Raw genomic sequence first — 17,991 nt, 5'->3', positions numbered from 1 at the left:
ACCTGTGGTTCATCTCCCCCCACCCCCACATGCGAAGTCGTGTGAACACATACAGCTTTGTGGGGAGGAGAGTTCATAGCTCTCATGTGCTTTTGTAAAGGGTCCAGGATGCAGAAAAGGTCACGTGCCACTGCTCTGACCGGTCCCTGCCAGACCCCATATTGCAGGGTTGAACCTTTACCAGTCTGTTGCATCCATCACCCGGAAGCACTGGGGCAAAATATATTTGATTATCTTAGAAAAGGCAGAAGACGCCAAGCCGGAATGCAGAGGCAGGAAGCGGATGCTTTGGGCAGAGCCAAACCAGCACTCCCAGAGCTCCCACCTTAAAGCAAAGAAACCAGAGCCAAATAGGGGTTTAACTCCTAAACATAAAACTTTATTACATTTCTAGTTATGTCCTTTTGCATGATATATTTACGACCAAGTAGTTAAGAGAAGTCCTAATTATATCCTTGGGCTAATTTGGTTTCCACCCCCACCGATAGATTGACTCTTGTCTCCCCCCGCCTCCCCGTTCCAGCTTGAGGCACTATGTGTAGCGAAGAAAGTGGCAGCTGGCTGGAGAGATAAGCCTCAAGTCTGAAATCCCCCAGTACAAACTGAGAGCAGAAGTCTCCTTTCGCTCAGGGTCCTCCCCAGGTTAGCATAAGAACACGGAAGTTTCCATGGATACCACAGGAGGCTTTCATATCCCTCAGACCAGGCGGAAGACCCCAGAGCCTTTCCCCTGCCCCCACCCTGGCCTCTCTTCACCTTCGTTACTTCCTGGCCACACTTACAGTCCTACAAACCACCCCATCTCCTGACCTTTGCTCCTCGCTTTCTGCTCGGAGCAGCTTGGGCACTGGAACAAGAGGTCTCTCTGACCAGAGATCGCAGAAGCAGCCAGGGAGGCCCCAGGCAGGGCTTTGGAGAATGGGGACCAGACGGCTGCGAACAGGCCTGTCCTCTCCACTAGAAGCCACGAGGAAGCCCAGGGTAGATGCCACTCTGTATTGGCCCCTGTGCTTGACTTTGCTTACCGCCCCCCTTCCTCCCCTGCTCCAAACAGTATCCATATATGCCATCGAAAACAGGGGGATTGAAGCAGGGGAGACCCAGGGGCACAGATCTACCTTCAGGAGCTTGAAGACACCAAGGGTTGTCAAAGGAGTACAGGACAATGGCCTAGGAGTCCAGGAGGCTGGGGACAAAGCTCTCTGACTTGGGGGTTGAGGGAGGAAATAGCTCTAGCTACAGAGCCCAGAAGCCTATGGCAGAGGTGGGAGGGGACACCTCATCACCTCGAAGTCACTTCTACCTCTCATACTCCTTTTTTGGCTACACAGTAGGCTCTTCTTGTCCTTCCCTGCAACCCCAGCTATTGAGAAGAGTTTGGTGCCATGTAGTGGGTGGAGAAGAAGGCACATCTGCCTAGTCCCCTCTGGGTCTACCAAAGGCAAGAGTTAGTCCCCAGTTCCTCCAGCCCACCAGGTAACCTGCGCATCTACCGCCAGAGAGGCCACCCATCCCAGGACAGAACAGAAACTGGGCATGTTACTGGAGGGGAAAGGAAAGGGATCTGAGGTCCAGACTCTGGTCACAGGGCCCGGCCCTCTAGGGAAGTGGGAGCCCACGGTGGGGCGGAATGCGGTGCTCCTTAATTGCGATCCCCGACGAGCTGCAGCACAAAGGTGAAAATGTAGATGATGTCGGTGTAGATTTGCAGAGCGCCAGTGATATAGTCCTCGGGGCTGATGGTGTGCTTCCGGTTCCCAAGGACCAGCTGCGTGTCATAAGCCAGGAACTGTAGGAATAGGGAAGGCACGCGTGAGAACCCAGGGGCTCCGTGGCCAGAGCTCCTTTCTGGTTCTCGTTTCATCAGCAGATCTGTCCTGGGGAGCTTCCATGCCATGCACTATGCTTAGGGACATGTTAACGAACAGCACAGCACGTGGTCTCTACCCTCAAGCAGTTCAGAGTCTAGAAAGGGAGAGAGACACACACCCTCATCCGTAATAGGGCCTGCTGGGTGTGCTCCATAGCTGGCGGGTGAACAAGAGGTGGCAGGAATGCCCAGAACATCAGTCACCTCGACAGCGGAGAGAGAGAAAGGTAACTGTGGCCTGCTCCCTGCCTCCCAAGCAGCCCAAATTCATGCTCCGTCTGTCTAGTTGCTCCCCTCCAGCCCCTCAGCTCCCCTGCCAAGAGGGAGCAGGGCCTTACTCACCAACGTGAAGCAAATGGCCCCCAGAGCAGCATAGACCATGTGGAGCCAGTAAATCTGGGGAGAGGGGACGGGGATGGTGTTAGAAATCTTAGCAAAGCCCGGACCTAGGCAGTCCCTCAGAACCAGCTTCCCCTGGAATTCTGGGAAGAATAAGGAAGAGTAGGGAGACCCAGGAAGCTAGCTACATGAAAGGACCACTTCTGCCTTCTACATCGGGGAAGAAATTAGGAGTAGTAACATATTTGGAATGCCTGGCTGGCTCATTCAGTGGAGCATGCAACTCTTGATCTCGGGGTTGTGAGTTCGAGCCCCACACTGGGTGTAGAGATTACTTAAAAAAAAAAAAAGAATAGTAACAAATTTGGACAGAGAAAACAGAGGCCATCCTTCAGTGGTCATATGAAACCAAGCTCCAAAGTTAGGGTACAGAAGTGTCCACTGTACTTCTAGAAAAAAGCAGATGGTTGCGTTATAGCTCCGGGAGGGACAGAGCCAGGCAGGCACCGGTTGAAGAGCCCTGCCCCCTTTCCCCCAGTCCTAGTCCACACTCAGTCGTGCTTCCTGCCGCCAGCGTGGGAAGGAAGCCCCCAGCCACCGAAGGACTGCCGGAATCCTGGAGACCTCCGGGTGCCTGTTCACAGAAGGGCAGGGCCAGCCATGGTCCAGTAGGCAGATGCCCTCCCAGCACTGTGCTCCCCTCCTCGCAGGTCCCTTCCATGCAAGCCCATCTTCTCAGTCCTGGGCGCCTCTCCCATCTTCCTTCTGGAACCTAACCTCAGCTGCCAGGCAGATCGCCCCACTACTTCCCATGGGAATTCTGCAATGCCATCCAGGGCCTTGGGTTCTATGGCTCCCAGGGCCTTCTCATCTCCAGATAGAGATTACCCTAACCCAAACAATGGTGCTCCGGTGTGGGAGCCTTTGCTAGCCAGTTGTGAGCTTCCAGAAGAGCGAGCCTGCCCAGAGGCCTGGCCACCACTTGATACAGAAAGTCTCCTCCAAGTGCTAGGTTCACTGACCCCAGCTCTCCCAGGACACTCACATATTTGAAGGACAGCACAATGGCAGTGACAATCCCTGTCACCATCATCACAATTCCCAGGACACAGAAGAGGCCTGTGCACGAGGTGAAGTCCACCTGCCAGAAAGGGAGAAGGAGGTACCTGTCAGACGAGTGTCACAACCAGCAGCCCAGCCAGACTCCCCTGCCTCCCCAGCCGGGGAATCCCAGTGCTGCCTCCTAGAAGGCGCGGGAGTAACCATGACATTCTAAAGACAGACACAGGAAACAGTTTTATAGGTGCAGACAGGAGGGGAAGGGGATTAGGGTCTCTAAGGGAAATCCCTGGTGTAGAGGGGTCTGGGCCCTGGCAGGCCTGCTGCGGTGCCAAGCCTGGAGGGCCAGGTTTATATAAAGAAGGGGGGGGTAGCCAGGGAAGTGCCCCCCACCCCTCCCCATACCCTCACCTTGGTCTGGAAGCAGAAGATGGTGACCGAAATGGACACCACAGCAGTGATGATCATTGCAATGATGACAGCTTTGGTTTCATACACACTGAGGGGAAGAAGGAGTTCAGAGAGGCCAGAGGCATAAGTCATGTAGGAATGACTTCAAAACTATCACTTCTAGAAGGATCCTGCCTGGCATCCCCCCCATGCAGAGGACCGCGGGATGCCCCACTCCCCCATAATACACACTTCACAAGAGTGTGATGGTTTGTCCCTGAGTGTACCTGGAAATGGTGCCCGTCATGAAGCCCATGGCAAGAGTCTGAGGGCAGGACAGAGACAAGAGTGGAACACGTAAGAAAGGCAGGTCCCCTGCAGGCACGGCCCTGGCAGACTGCCAGAGCTGGGGGCACATGTGACTGAGCAGGAAAGAGGCAGCCAGGAGGAGACCAAGGGTGTGGGTCAGGATAGGGTGGGGGAGAGAGCCAGGGACATCGGCCACGGTTGTGTCCCCAGCCCTTCCCTGGGACCCACCCTCCCTCACCCCTTCTTGACTTACAAAGATGGTCAGCAGGATGATGTTCCATGGGAACCGGCGTCTGAAGGGAAAAAGACCATGATTAAGTGACTTGGGGCCAGCCAGGTATCAGAGGCTCCTTCAGCAGAAGGTAGCTCTTGGCTCAGGTGCTTGGAGAATGTGGCCTTGACTTGGGGGGGGGCGGGGAGGCTGGCATGGCCTTTGGGACCTGCTCAGGTGTTCTATGCAGGGACAGCATGGGCCAATGGGACAGACCTGGGCTGTGGAACCACAAAGACCCGGATCCATTTGCAGCTCTTACCCGGCCTGCCTGTGTTAACTGTGGGAAAGTTACGCAGCCTCCCTGAGCCGTGGGTGCTTCCTATTTGTAAAATGGTTAAAATGCTACATACCTTGCAGAGGTACCGTAAAAATAACAGCCACACAACTGAATCGATCCCACACGGGCAAGGGACTTTAAACACACCTGAACCTCAGCTGCACCCATCACCACTCAGCTGCTGTAGGGATCCCCTTTCTTCCCCAAACACTTGGTCCCGCCCGTTTGCCCCCCACCATCCCTTCTCATTGTCTGGGACTCACCTGGGTCCCTGGCAGCAGGCGAGGGTCAGATAGGTGGCCAGGAAGACAGCACTGGGAAGAAAGTGATGAGGAACTAGTCCACAAGCCCGGTCCACCCCTCAGCCCCCTCCGGGCCCCGCCTGGCAGCACTCCCCAGGCGGGCAGGCTGGGGGCCCACGGAACCCTTTGGAAGTCTGAGGGGAAGCCACCCAGGACAAGGGTACCCCAGCCAAGGGCACTGAGAACCTCTGAGACGGGGTTTAGCCAGGAAGGAGGCTGAAGGAGACCGAGGCAGATAAGCTAAGAGAACTTGAGGACCCGATGGCAGTCTGCGTGTTGTGTTGCCGCCAGTCCCCCACCCCTGCTCCCAGGCGCTCGGTGGTGCTGTCACTCCTCACTAGGCCCCTCCCACACACCCACACTCTCCAGCACAGCTGGCAGCTTGAAGGGCCCCTCTCAAAACGTATTTGGATCCCTGCCCTGAGAGAAGCTGGTCAGTGGTCCCCCCTCATCTCCTTGCCCCCCCTCCCCCAACACACATACAGCAGAGGGGAGCGGAGACTCACTAGGACACATAGTAGACATACAGGTTTTTCCTCACGAAGTCACCAACTGGCTTCCTGTGGAGCAGGGGAGGATGGGAGGGGAGAGGAGTCATACAAGGCTTGGCTACCTCCCTGCCCAGGCCCCCCCCCACACTTCCCTTCAGGGTCCATCTGAGCACAGGGCCCACCCCACCCCGCACGCCCCGAAGGGGACCCAGTAAGACCGGGGCAGCGTCCTCAGACTCACACGAACGTGAAGATAGCGATGATGGCCACCGTGATGAGCAGCTGGATAGAGATGATGGTGTAAACCTGGAACACAAAGCCGGGGGCGGGGGGAGGGAAGCACGTGTCACCGTCCCACGCAACCCCCCAGGAAGCAGCCAGCCCCCTGGCCCAGGAGCCCAAAGACCCTCTCTCACTGGCAGGGAGGGGGCTCTTTCTTAATTTTGGAGGATCTCTTCTTACTTCATTTCTCCTCAGGGGCCCTCCCCTGCTGCCGCCTGTCCTGAAGGCCACCCCGGAGTGAGGAGTCTGGCTCAGAGACTACCCACACCCTCAGGGCTGACCCCTACCTCCGGCTGCTCCTTGCCATCTCTCCCCACCCGCCATGTCCCACGGCCAGCCTCGCTTCCCTGCTTCCTCCTCCCGTCTCACTACCAGGTAGTCCTCCCCGCTGCTCACACAGCAGTTTCTGTGCCGACTCGGAGCAGGGCACTGTGCACATAGGAGCCAGGGGAGAGGGGGAGTATAAACAAGTATGATCATTCTGGCTTTGAGTTGCTTCCAGTCTCACAGGAGAAAGAAGTTTGCGGAGGGCAGGACAGTTTGGCAGAGCCCGCCTAGATTTTCCTAGATTGAATCTGTCCCCTGCCACAAGGTCAAGGAAGAGAGGACTGAGAGGCGGGGAACAGGGGTCAGAGGAGCTGCCCCCCCCCCCCGAGGGCAGGGCAGAGCTAGGAAGAACTTGGAAGGCGGCAGCATCTCTCCATGGAAATGAGTGCCCGGGGCTGACCGTGCCTGGCCCCCCGCACCCCGTCCCCACCCCATTCCCATAGCCCAAGGGGCCCGGGGACAGTGGCCTCCCAGCCCGTGTCTCACCTTTCGGATGAAGGTGTGCCGGACTTTCCTGTCATCCCACTCTCCAGGCCCGAAGCTTTCACTCACTGCTCTCTCCTCCCCATCATAGCCCTGGCCTGGGCCTGGGGGGAACAGATCACGTGTGACCAACTGGGAACTGGGACATGTGACCTCAATCCCAAAGCCTGCATGACCTTATGTCAGAGTCTCCAGTATCTCCAGCCAAAAGACAGGTGCCATAACTCAGGAGCTCCTCACCCAAGCCAGGTCCTCTAGACGCCCTCAGAGTGACCCAGTGCTGGCCTGGGCACCATATGGAGCCGTGTGTCCCTGTCACAAGGGGCCTTAGGTGTGAGCCCATCCATCAGTGCACATTCATTGAGGGCTCCTGCATGAGGGTGTCTGGCCCACACCTGGGTGCTCTGGGGTGTGAACACACATGGTCCCTGCCATCTAGAGGTCACGACCTAGTGAGGAGGCCAGGCAGGGGCAGGGCTCTCAGGAATGAAAGGAGGAAAGGCAGGGAGAAACAGAGAGCACCTGTGTGGAGGGTGGAGAACAGAGTGAGGGCCATGTTCTCCATCTGGCAAGCATGAGCACTCAGGGATGCCAGGGGTCCACGTGCCCAGGACAAGGCGTGACTGTGAACGTGACGGGTGTGCTAACATCCCCACCAGAACACGTATGAACACGTATGGGCAGCTGAGGGCTGGCCGTGCCCCAGCATTCCAGAGGCTGCAGGGCTCAAAATATTCCTTCAGTGCCTCCTTAGGAACTGCTTTCAGAATCCACACATGAGCCATTCACAAAAAGGCGCTGCATCTCATCTCCCATTTCTGACCTGACAGAGCATTTCCCTGCCATGACATTTATCAAACATCCAAATGACTTCTGGATGTTTGCAAAACTCAGACATTACCTTAACAGATGAGGACCTGTTAGCACCGAGAATATTAACCAAAAAAAAAAAACAAACAAAAAACCAGTGTTTCAGGTTCTAAAGGCAATTCCTAAGGGAGGAGTCTGGGGGCAGAGGTGGCACCTGTCTAGTTAGGACATGGAAATGGCCTCCTAAGGTAGCCGCTGTGAAGTAACTAGTTACTTCATCCTGCCACTTTCTCATCTGATGTTTAAGTTCTGGTGTGTGACTATGGACTCCGTCTCCTTGCTGAATAAAGGGGCTAGCAGGCGTCTGGGGCGGGGGGTGAGGTGCTGAGGGGGCAGGTGGGGAGGTGGCAGGCGTCTGGGGCGGGGGGCGAGGTGCTGAGGGGGCAGGGGGGGAGGGGGCAGGGGGCGGGGGGGGGCGAGGTGCTGAGGGGGCAGGTGGGGAGGTAACAACGATGGGAAACAGAAAGAACTAAAGAGATGAAAAAAGGGATGAAACAGGAAGCTGAGAAGGAAGGAAAAGAGGTGGCTCGTGTGGGACAAGTGCTGCCCCATCATCCCTGCCTGAGCTCCCTTCAGGGACTCACCGTAGCGCATGGGCATCGGGTGGATGGGGGGCATAGGCTGCGGGTAGCCAGCAGGGTGACCGTAGCCAGGCTGGGGGTAGGCAGGGTAGGGAGGGTAGCCCCCAGGCAGGACGGACGGCTGCGCATAGCCCCCCTGGGGCGGAGAGCCAGGGTACAGGGGGTTGCGGTCCTCATACGGAGGGGGGGCGCTGGGGTTGGACATGGCCGCTCAAGGGCTGAGAGGAGACCCCAGCTGCTGGCACCTGAAATGGAGATGAGAAGAGCAGTCAGAAATGCCCAGACCCAGCTCACCAGGCCCCAGTCCAGGTTGTCCCTGTGGAGAGGGGACCCTCCTATTTTCTCTCTTAATCACGCCCCCCGTGTGTCATCCTGTGCCCACAGGCCATCCTCCTGATCCCCACAGCGCTGCCTGTGCCACCAGCTCAGCCCCTGCCCCTCGGCCTTCATGCCAGCTCTCTGGCCCCGGCCCTCCTTCCTGTGCAGTTTCATGCCCCCGGAAAGCAGAAGCGGCGGGGGGGGGGGGGGGGGGGTTGTGCGGGGGCCCAGGGCAGGCCCCCACCCCCCCGGGGGGGGGGGGGGGGGGGGGGGGGGGGGGGGTTGTTGTGCAGGAGCCCAGAGCAGTCACCAAGCACTGCTGGCGTGAGGGGCAGGGGGCGGGCCCGGGAACCCCCACCCCGTGCTCATTTAAGCCAAGCTTCCAGCGACCAGGGAAGAAGCCTGCTGGCCCAGCCAAGCCTCGGGGTGAGTCACAGGGCCAGCTGGGACCCATTGCAGGGGTCAGCCCAGCCCCCAGGGCAGGTGGCAGGGGCATGGAGCCTGAAAGGCGGAGCTGGGGAGGAGCCAAGGCTCAAAGTGGGGGGCGGGGGGGGCATGCGGAGAACAGCAAGCTAGCCCCAGGGCCGAGCCACCAGGCCCGGAGCCGGAGGGCAGTGGGCCCATGGCCAGTGGCTGAGTCAGGGGACGCCGGAGAGGCCTGGGCGAGTGGGTGCCCCAGGCTGGCCACTCAGGGCTGGGAAGCTGCACAAAAGGGCAGGCCAGAGACAGGACTTTCTGGCTCCTTCAGATAACAGCCTAGACAAATCCACCGGGTGTGCTGGGAGCAGGACAGTGCATGCGGGCCCCGAACCGCCCCCGGAGGGACAGACACATGTTTTGAACGCCGGGGCCTCTGGTATCCCCACGTTCCCCAGCAGGGGCCATGGCTAGTGGGGAGGACAGAGTGCTGAGGAGTCTGCCACCAGAGCCAGCCCGTACCTTCTCTGCAGCAGGAAGAGTCCCACAGCCGGGGCAAGGCTGAGGAACGCAGAGGAGGGAACCCCCAAAACAGCTCAAAGGGACCTCCAGGTTGTATGGCCCCAAACGCTCAATTCAGATAAGGGAATTAGGCACAGAACAGTGAAGGGACTCGGGACTCCCCAGGGTCACAGAAATCGCAGGTGAAGGCACAACCAGAATTGAGGCCTTCAGGGTCCTGGGTATGCACACTCTGTGTTAGGCTACATTGTCAAGGCCTCTTAGGCCAGATAAACGTCCCCCAGGCCTGGGGTCCCCTCTGAGGTTGCAAAGATCAGGGCTGCAGAAGAGCTAAGGAGGAGGTCCCAGAAAGGCCCTACGTCCTTGGTTAGGATGAGCCTTGACAGTGCCATGACCTCCTCCTACAGCATCTCCCAAGGGGCAGACCTTAAGGAACCCCCAAGGGAGGAAGCACCCCCCCCCCCAGATCCAGGCAGGCAGGCATCCTCAGAACCTCTGCTGGAAGGAAGAGAGAACCGGCTTCTCTTTTTAGGGTACTCCGCAGAGTCCAGGGATCAGATAAAGGACTGTCTTTTCTCTCTTACGAGAAGTGGGATGCAGAGAGGAAGGTGGTAGGGAGGGGCAGGGTGGAGGGGTGGCATAACAGGCCAGCTCTCTAAATGGGTTGCTTTGAGGAAAGCTGTTCATCCTCCCAGAGCCGACAGACCAGCACAACAAGAATGTGTCAGGTCAGAAATAAGAAAGACCTTTCTAGCAGTGAGGGTATGACACAGCGGCCCAACGTGTCCACAGCAGGCTTGTGGTGAAGGTCTGCACAGTGGAGGAGAGCGGCCGGAGATAAGGAGCGAAAGAGAACAGGAGACCAAACACTGAGTGTTGTTTCAGAAACAGATACTAACTGCTGTGGGAAAGTTCTGGGCCCATGTAAGGGTAGGGAGATGAGCATAGACAGGTGTAATGCGGAAATTTCTGTACATTTTTAAAAAGGAAGAAACACAAACTGACTCTCCTCCCCTGAGGCCAGAGGCTCCTTCTCCCTACACCCCCCTGCCCGCCCCTCTCCAGGAGCCCCCTTCTAACTCCACCAAGAGAATGGCGTCCTGTTTGTAGAAAGAGGTCTGAACAGGTCACCTTTGGAGTAGGGCTATCTGTCCTTATTATGGCCATCTCAGCCCCGGGTCCATCTGGGTGGTGGCACGCAGGTGAACAGGCCAAACATGACCCAAGAGACACTGGCAGGGAAGGCCCGGTGGTTGGAAGCCCCAGCTGGGCCACCACAGTGATGTCACCATGACCTGGCTCTGTCAGCTGCGCAGGGTGCACCTCTGTAAAATGAGGTGTCATGGGCCACATGATCTGTGAGCTCCTTTCCAGCTCTAGCCAACTGTGAATTATCTGAGGCACCCAGCTACGCAGGGCTTGCCCTTTGCCCAGCAAGCAACTGGCCCTCCCTCCTTCCTCTAGGCCAAGCCAGGCCAACAGGTCCCTTCCCAGACCACAGGGGCTGCGGCCCCAGACTGCGGGGTGAATCACCGAGAGAAAGGTCAGCCTTGGAGGGGCCCCCAGGACTCCGGGGGCCCGCTCCAGCTCAGAAGGCTACGGATCCCCGGGGCCCCCCTTCCCCCCCCCCCCCCCCCCCCCCCCGCCCCCGGCCCCGGACTCTTCTGGTTTCAGAGGAATTCGCCAGTAGACCTGCCTGCTGGAGACACAGCAGGTCACAGTCCAGTTCTCTGAGGGCTCAGCCAGCAGCCCATGCTTACCAGAGACTGGCACTGGACCACTTCACCTCACTATGCCTCGGTTTCTCCACCTGGAAAATGTGTTTTAACACTATAATCATACCCACCACAGAATTGTAAAAATGTGCATAAAGCACTTAGAAGGGTACCTGACCCCTGATAAAAACAGTAAATGGTGGCTGGTTTTAGTTATTATTTTATTAATCGTTATGGTAGTCCAACAGGGTGAATAATGTTATCCCTAGTCACAAATGAAGAAAGGATTTAAGTCACTGGGCCAAGGTTTCTTAGCTAGGGTGTGATGAAGTCCACACCCAAGCTCCAAGATGGACTCCAGAGCCCATGCTCTAATCCCACATTTGGACAGCCTGTCTATCTAAGCCTCTCATCACGTCTCATGGCTACCCATCTAAGACTCTCTTAACAACAACAGAAGGCTTACATAGCAAGTGGACACCGAGCTATTCAGCCCCCTCTATAATTGCCCCCCCAACCCCAGTTGCCAAACAACCGCCAGGAGGTGAAGAGGGTGGTCAGAGAGAGAGAGTCTTAACTGCCCGAGCTGAAAGCAAGCCCACTCATCTAAGGCGAGCCAAACCTCTCACCTTACCACGGGGACAGGAAGGTAGAGTGACCTATCCATGGTCATGGAGCTGGGCCCGGGGCTGGGACTACACCCTGGCTCTCTAGAGGTAGCGTCCTGGGCACAGGAGAGGGAGACGGTGTTGAGGTGGGTCAAGGCAGTGGCTAAGCTCAGCCTCACTCACCTCTGAGCGGGGCCAGGTGGGGCCCAACTGGCTGTGGCCTAGCCTACACGAGGGGCCTGGCCCCTTCCATGTCACTGAGGCCTCAGCTAAAGATGAGGTTTGGGGCCGGCCTCTGCCTAGGTAGTAGGGAAAGGGGGAAGTGGCCAGTGTTCACTTTCGTAGCTCTGACTAAGGGCGGGAGCTGGAGAACATGGAGTCGAAAAGGAATGAGGGGGAAGGGACGGAGACAGTCCAGAGACCAGAAACCAGGAATCGGGTCCTTTGGGTTCTGCCGGGAGCTAGCGGAGGAGCTCACAGTCTCCAGGGGCTAAAACGGACCTTTAAGGCTCCCCACTGCAAGCCTGAATTTTCCTAAAACACAGTAGGCATTCAGCTTCTCCTGAACACACTCCAGTAACAGGGAGCGAGGCTGATCACTTGCAGGCAGCCTCAATCATTGGAACATTCTTCCTCACCACGCCTGTTATCAAGACATTCTAACTCTGCCCCATCCCCGCCATGTTACAGATCTAAGTTTGCTCCTCCATCCTCATGACCCCAATCCCCCCCCATCAGGAAGGTGCCAGAAGCTCTCCTTTCTCCTCCAGACCCAGCCATCCTGGCAGCAGAAGTGGGTGGGCTCAGACCCAGGACTTGTTGGCTGTCAAGGTTTTCAGATACAGCCTTGAGGGGGAAGCATCTCCTTCCCCTGGAGCCATCTCAGTGCGGTCCAGGCTCGCGCTCCCCTGGGGGCACCTGAGGGTTAAGGCTCTGGAATCCACGCAGAAGGGTTGCAGCAAGAGGGTGTGTGTGTGTGTGTGTGTGTGTGTGTGTGTGCGCGCGCGCGCATGCGTGTGTCTCGGAGGGAGGGGTGGAAAGGAGCAGCTGACTGGTCAGGCAGCCTCCCTTCCTCTCTCTGCCAGGAACGGATGCCCAGAGCCAGGATGGAAAGAATAGCTCAGAGTGTGCATCTCAGGAAACCGCCCCCAGCAGGCGCGGGAGCACAGCCCCTGGTCTCATGCCAGTCTCCTTCCCTCCCTTTTCCTTCACCTACCCCCACCTCCTCCAGCCCTCCCCCACCCCCACGAACCGGCCCCCCACTCCCCTCCCGCCCCGGCCCCAGCACAGAGCCACCAGGGCAGAAAAGTAAAAAGATACACCCAGGAGTGTCTGGGCAAGTCACCAGGCCTGCTGCACACGGACCAAGAGGCCCAGAATCAACTTATCCTTCTGTCTGCCTGGCTTCTGGGAATAACAGGATGACTCTGAGGGGACCTAAAACCTGAGTCAGAAGAGCTGGAGTGGCCTTTAGAAATCACCCGGTTGCCTGACAGAAAAGGAAACCCCAATACCAAGAAAGTTCCGGCCCAGCCCACAAAAGGCCCTCTCGGTCATGGGTTTGGAACCTCCATTCCCAGCCCTGCCCATTGTCTGAGAAGCCAGTAACAGACGCAAGCACACACACAGCTGAGGCGGAGCCGCGACAAGTCACTTCCCTCCCCACCCCACCACCCCCGCCCTCCGTGCCCCCCTGCTCAGAAATAGATAAGGCTGCCAACCCACGACCTCCCTCCCGGCCCGATCTAGAGCCCAGGGCGGCCTCTCTCCCATCGGAGGCTGAGAGGGGTGGGGAGGGAGAGAAGCCCTGGGCAGCAGGGGAGGACCCAGGCCCCACATCTCTGTCACCCTTCACGGGGGTGGGGGGGTGGGGGGCGAGGGCGGTGTAGAAGTGGGTCACCAGTGCCAGTAAGCTCAGTGTCCCCAGCCACGTCACTGGTCACTGGTCCCAACGGCCTGGAAATGCAGATAAGGAAGGAGGAATCAGAAACATAGCCCCTAGCTACCTCCTCCTTTGCCTTTCAACTCCTGCGTTTCCATAGGACTTCAGATTAGGAGGGAGGAGAGGCAGACGTAGTTGGCAACCCACCATGGAGAACAGGGACTGAGTAACCCTTCCCTGCGGTGGGCAGGGCGGGCAGGAAGGAAGAGAGCCGCTTACAGCAGGGAGTACTGGGTATCCGGTACTGGCTACTAAGGCAGGTCTGAGCCTGACAACAGCCCTCCGAGGTGCATATTCTCATCCCCACTCTCCAGAGGAGAAAGCTGAAATTCATAGGAAAAACCCATCTAGGGGCCCACAGCAGGAAAACAGCAGAGATGTGTTTGAACCCAAATTGGACGTCTGATTTTAGAGTTCCAGCCCTTTGCTTTTACACCTGCTTAGAACACAAGCCCCGGAGACACCCCCATCAGCCACTTGGCGTGCACAGGCCACCACCTAGGGCGGGGTGACGTAGTGAAGACCTTTCCCTTGGAGGGAGTCAGTCCACGCCAAAGCTCTGGGTTAGAAGGCAGGGAGTGGAGTTTTTGCCCGGGTCCTAACTCCGCTGTGAGTCAGGGTGGGCCACTCCACATCCCTGGACTCTCTTTTCCCCACCATAAAACAGGTACACTGAACCAAGAGATCAAGTCTATTCCAACTCCAACAGCCTCTGCTTCTGAAGGAGCAGCCTAACAGAGCACAGCAGGTTTCGGGGCTTCCTAAAGAATCTACACCTGGGCTCACTCCCCATCTACAGAGGCAGACACACACGGCATGTTCAGGGGATGGGACTGACCCTAGCACCCTCTCCTCCAAACTGCCCCCATACTGCCCTCTGGAACCTACGGCCAGCATTTCCCTAGCCGCTCACTTACCCCAGAGCCTGCAGGGAAACACTGTTAACAGTGTAGACAAGAAAGAGTACCAGCAGGAGGGAGGTCAGGAGACCCGGACTCCAGTTCTAACCCTGCCACCAGGCAAATGACCTCCCTTGGCCTCCTTTTCCCCCACAGCAGCCCCCATGGGAGAGTGGGGGGAGGAGGGAGTAATTACCCAGAACCATGGAGTTGAGAGCTAAACTCATTCGGCCAGGCACTTCCCGGACTGCTCTAAAGAACACCACCCCAGGAGATGTTAATGGATGAGTTCTGAAACATAGAAATCTGAAAAACAACCCATACCCCTTTCAGAAATTCCCAAGGCACAACGGCATATTCAGCCTCTGAGCAGTCCTGCAATGAGCAAAAACTGTTCAACTTTGTTTAACCCAGTTTCCCTCCAAACTTCCTTAAGCCTGAAACATTTTTATCAGGGCACACCTAATTAATATCCTGTGGGATCCTGACCAGTCCACCTTTGTTTTACAGACAGACCCAGCCCTGAGAATGATTCATGTGCTAACTCCTCATATCCTAAAACCCGTCCTTGTAGCCCCCAGAGCAGTCACGTGAAGTACAAGTACGTCCCCTCACTCTGAGTCAGCTCGATCCCCGGCGAGGGTCCTCTCCTCTCCGCCGCCCACCCCCAAGACAGCTGCTATTATCTCCACAGTGAGATCTACTGCCAAGGGCTGGGGGACATCCTCAACTAGCACAGAACTAGGAGACTGGCATCCCCTAACATCACCTATATGTAATGGGGAAAAATACAAATCATTAAATACAAGGATTCATTCTTATCTTCCTCCCTGACCAGTGCATCGAGTACTCTCAGTAGCCAGCCCTGTGGCCTGTGGACTTCTGAATATCTCTACTTCCAAACAAGACCCAGGTTTTGGTCTAGAATCCCAGACTCCTAGGGTTGGAGGATCCGGTCAAGGCCGTCCACGGCATTCCCAACAGAATACTCAAGAAAGCCCACATCAGTTAACACATCAGTGTTAACCATATTGTTAGCAGAGGCCTTCTTCCCTGAGAGCTGTTGGAGCATCCACGCTCTGGCCCTCCCACTTCAGCGCTCCAAAGACACGAGTGTGTGTTCCTTCTCTGGGGCTTCTGCTCTTTCTGAAGGACCCAGAGTGAGAAGTTTGGGGGGTGGAAGTGCTCTGAGGTGGACAGCTTCCAGCTGAGGGCCCCGTTCCCGTGGGAGGAGTCTGAGCTGAGGTGGCTATTACCCCAGCCCATGACACGAAGCACTCCCCACACTTATGGCGTAACCCGTCATTACCTCTCTGACGTGCCCATTTTTACAAGTGAGGCCCTGAGGTCACGGCACCAGAAGACAGAGGAAGTCAGTGCCCTTGACACTGTGTGGTCCCACCACTTCTTTCCAAGTTACAAACTGGCTCTCTGTTTGGGTCCCCTGCCTAGAGAGACAGGGACGGCAGGCAGGTGAAGAAAAAGTACGGCTGCCCCTTTGGCCCAGACAAAGCAGCCCCAAGGCAGCACCGGGCTCCCCCGGCCACCACTGGCCTTTGAAACCAAAGCTCACCAGTGAGATGAATATTTCAGAGCCCCAGAGAACTGGACACCGGAGGGAACTGCCATGACATCTGGCTCTGACCCTAGTTCCCAGGCCTTCCCCCACTTATCCCATGCCGGACGTTGGCATTAGGTAGAAGGCCACCCCCTGGATACCACACCCAGGCCACAGGGGGGTGAGAGGATGGAGACCCCCAGAGGACAAGAGCTGGTGCGGGGACCCCCGGATCAGGGCCAAGCCTCCCAGCAGCCTTCCCCTGCTTGCCCTCCCACTGTCTTCTGGCTCCTTCCCGGGGTTCCAGTTCTTTTCCCCTTTCCCAGGTTCCTGTCGGGTTTTTATGCTGACCCAGAGAGGGCCCCGAGGACAGTACTTCCTTGTTGCTTTCTCAACCCGGCCTGGGGACAGTGGCTGGAAGCAGGCGGTCTGAGGCAAAGTCATGATGACAGGGGTGGCCATTCCCCACGCCAAGCACGGTGAGCCGCTGGCTGCTTCCACCCCAAAAGCCAGGCCCCCTCCCCCGCTCGCATACTCATTCACCTGTCTACGCCTAGCCTGGCACCAGCCTCCCGGCCGCTCCCCTACCCCTCGCACCGGCCTAGGGCCCTGACAGCCCTCCTCCCGCGCACAGCCGGCCACTCCGGGGGCTCGTACGGTGGACACGCCCTGCGACACACGCGCCAGAAGGAGGGGGACGTGACGCCCTCAGACCCTGGCCCGCTCGCCGGTGCCCACAACCCACTGCTCTGCTCCCAACGCCCAACAGGCGCCACTCGGCCGCCCGGACGCCCGCGGGAAAGCGAAACTCCCAGGGCGAGGGCCACAGATTCTCAACCGGCACCGCTTCTCCCGGCCAAGCACTCGGAGAAAGTTCGGGGCGCCGCCCCAGCCCTGGCCCCGTTCCCGCCGGCCCGCGCCGGCCCCCGACTCCCGCCGGCCCCGGCCCCCCGGCTTGCCTGGCCGCTCCGACGGTGCGCTGCCGGCCTCGCTCCCGGTCTCCCTCCAGGCGCAGAGAGTCCGGCACGGAGCGCACGGCCCGGGCCTGAGCTGGGCGGGCCTGGGATGGGCTGGGCTGGGGCTCCGCGCCCCGCCCCGTCGCGCCGGCTCCCCGTGGGGCGGGGCCTCGGGACGCCGCCAGGGGGCGCTGGGAGCCGCCCGGGGTCCCGCCCGCGTCCGCCCGCTCCGCGCGCGCCTCCCGAGGCCCCGACGACCGTCTAGGGTTCTCTCGGATATAAAGGCAATACGCGATCACTGATGGGAACAGAAAACACAGACACACGGGGGGGAAAATCTGTTCTCTCCACGCCTCCCGACTTCCTGCGGAAAGCGCTTGTGTTTGTGCTTCTCTGCCTTCCATGTCCGTGTATTTTACTTATCTTTCCAGAGTGGGGCGTATTGTATGATGTTTTATCTATTGCTCTTATTTTACTTAACATTTTATCATGAACATTTTTCTTGTCACTAGCTAATTCTTCAGAAGCATAATTTTAATGCCGCAAAGTATTCTATCACATAGCTATGCTGATTTATTCAACCAATTTCCTACTGGAAGACACTTAAATTGGTTCCCATTTCTCATTATTAGACATAAATCCGTGGTGAACATCCTTGACACTTCTCTTCTTTTAAACCAAACGCACTTCACAGGTTTGAAACTTCAAACGTCCAGACGTAAAGACGGGACTTGGAATCTCTCTGTCCCTGGGAACTAGGACGTTTCCTGCTTGAAGTTAGTTCAACCAGGAAAGCAGGTGTTTTAGACTCAGAAATCCTGACCTGGGATGTAGGTTACTAGTACTCGCGGGCCTGTCATCTCAGCCCTCCCAGCCACTAAGGCAAGGATGCCCTCCTAGTGCCATTTTACAGACCAGGAAACGGGTTCTGGGAATTTTTGAAACATTGCCCGAGTTTGTATAGTTGCAAAGTCCATGTTTTTTCCATTACGCCAAAGCTGCCAGTCGATGAACAGCTTAATTTCAGGTGCTTATCTAGTGCTAACAGCTACAAGTCAACATTACCACTGGATGTCTTACATAGCCTCTAGGGCTCTAACTTCTTGAATGGCAGGGGTGGGACCCCGTAGACTTGACGAAACACAGCTGGAAGCCCTCCTGATTCCAGACCCATCACTAGGCACTTTTCCTTTACATGATTC

General features: G+C 57.3%; 1 protein-coding gene across 1 annotated transcript; it reads right to left on the bottom strand.

Moving 5' to 3' along the window:
- Positions 1–357: 357 nt before the first annotated feature.
- Positions 358–16,930, bottom strand: TMBIM1 (transmembrane BAX inhibitor motif containing 1). The gene is made up of 12 exons (XM_025891701.2): positions 16,793–16,930; positions 7,858–8,099; positions 6,407–6,507; positions 5,553–5,617; positions 5,327–5,380; positions 4,782–4,832; positions 4,221–4,260; positions 3,946–3,983; positions 3,680–3,767; positions 3,255–3,350; positions 2,213–2,266; positions 358–1,789 (listed from the first exon to the last, which is right to left on the bottom strand). The coding sequence occupies exons 2-12, from the start codon at positions 8,057–8,059 to the stop codon at positions 1,643–1,645; spliced, it is 936 nt and encodes a 311-aa protein (XP_025747486.1). The 5' UTR covers positions 8,060–8,099; positions 16,793–16,930; the 3' UTR covers positions 358–1,642.
- Between the last annotated feature and the right edge of the window lie 1,061 nt (positions 16,931–17,991).

Source organism: Callorhinus ursinus, unplaced genomic scaffold (genome assembly GCF_003265705.2).
Source record: "Callorhinus ursinus isolate GAN/ISIS: 27379988/994484 unplaced genomic scaffold, GSC_fseal_2.0 scaffold2, whole genome shotgun sequence".
NCBI classification, from domain to species: Eukaryota; Metazoa; Chordata; class Mammalia; order Carnivora; family Otariidae; genus Callorhinus; species Callorhinus ursinus.
Note: the sequence above shows the minus strand (reverse complement) of the source record. Positions and strands in the feature narration are given on the sequence as shown.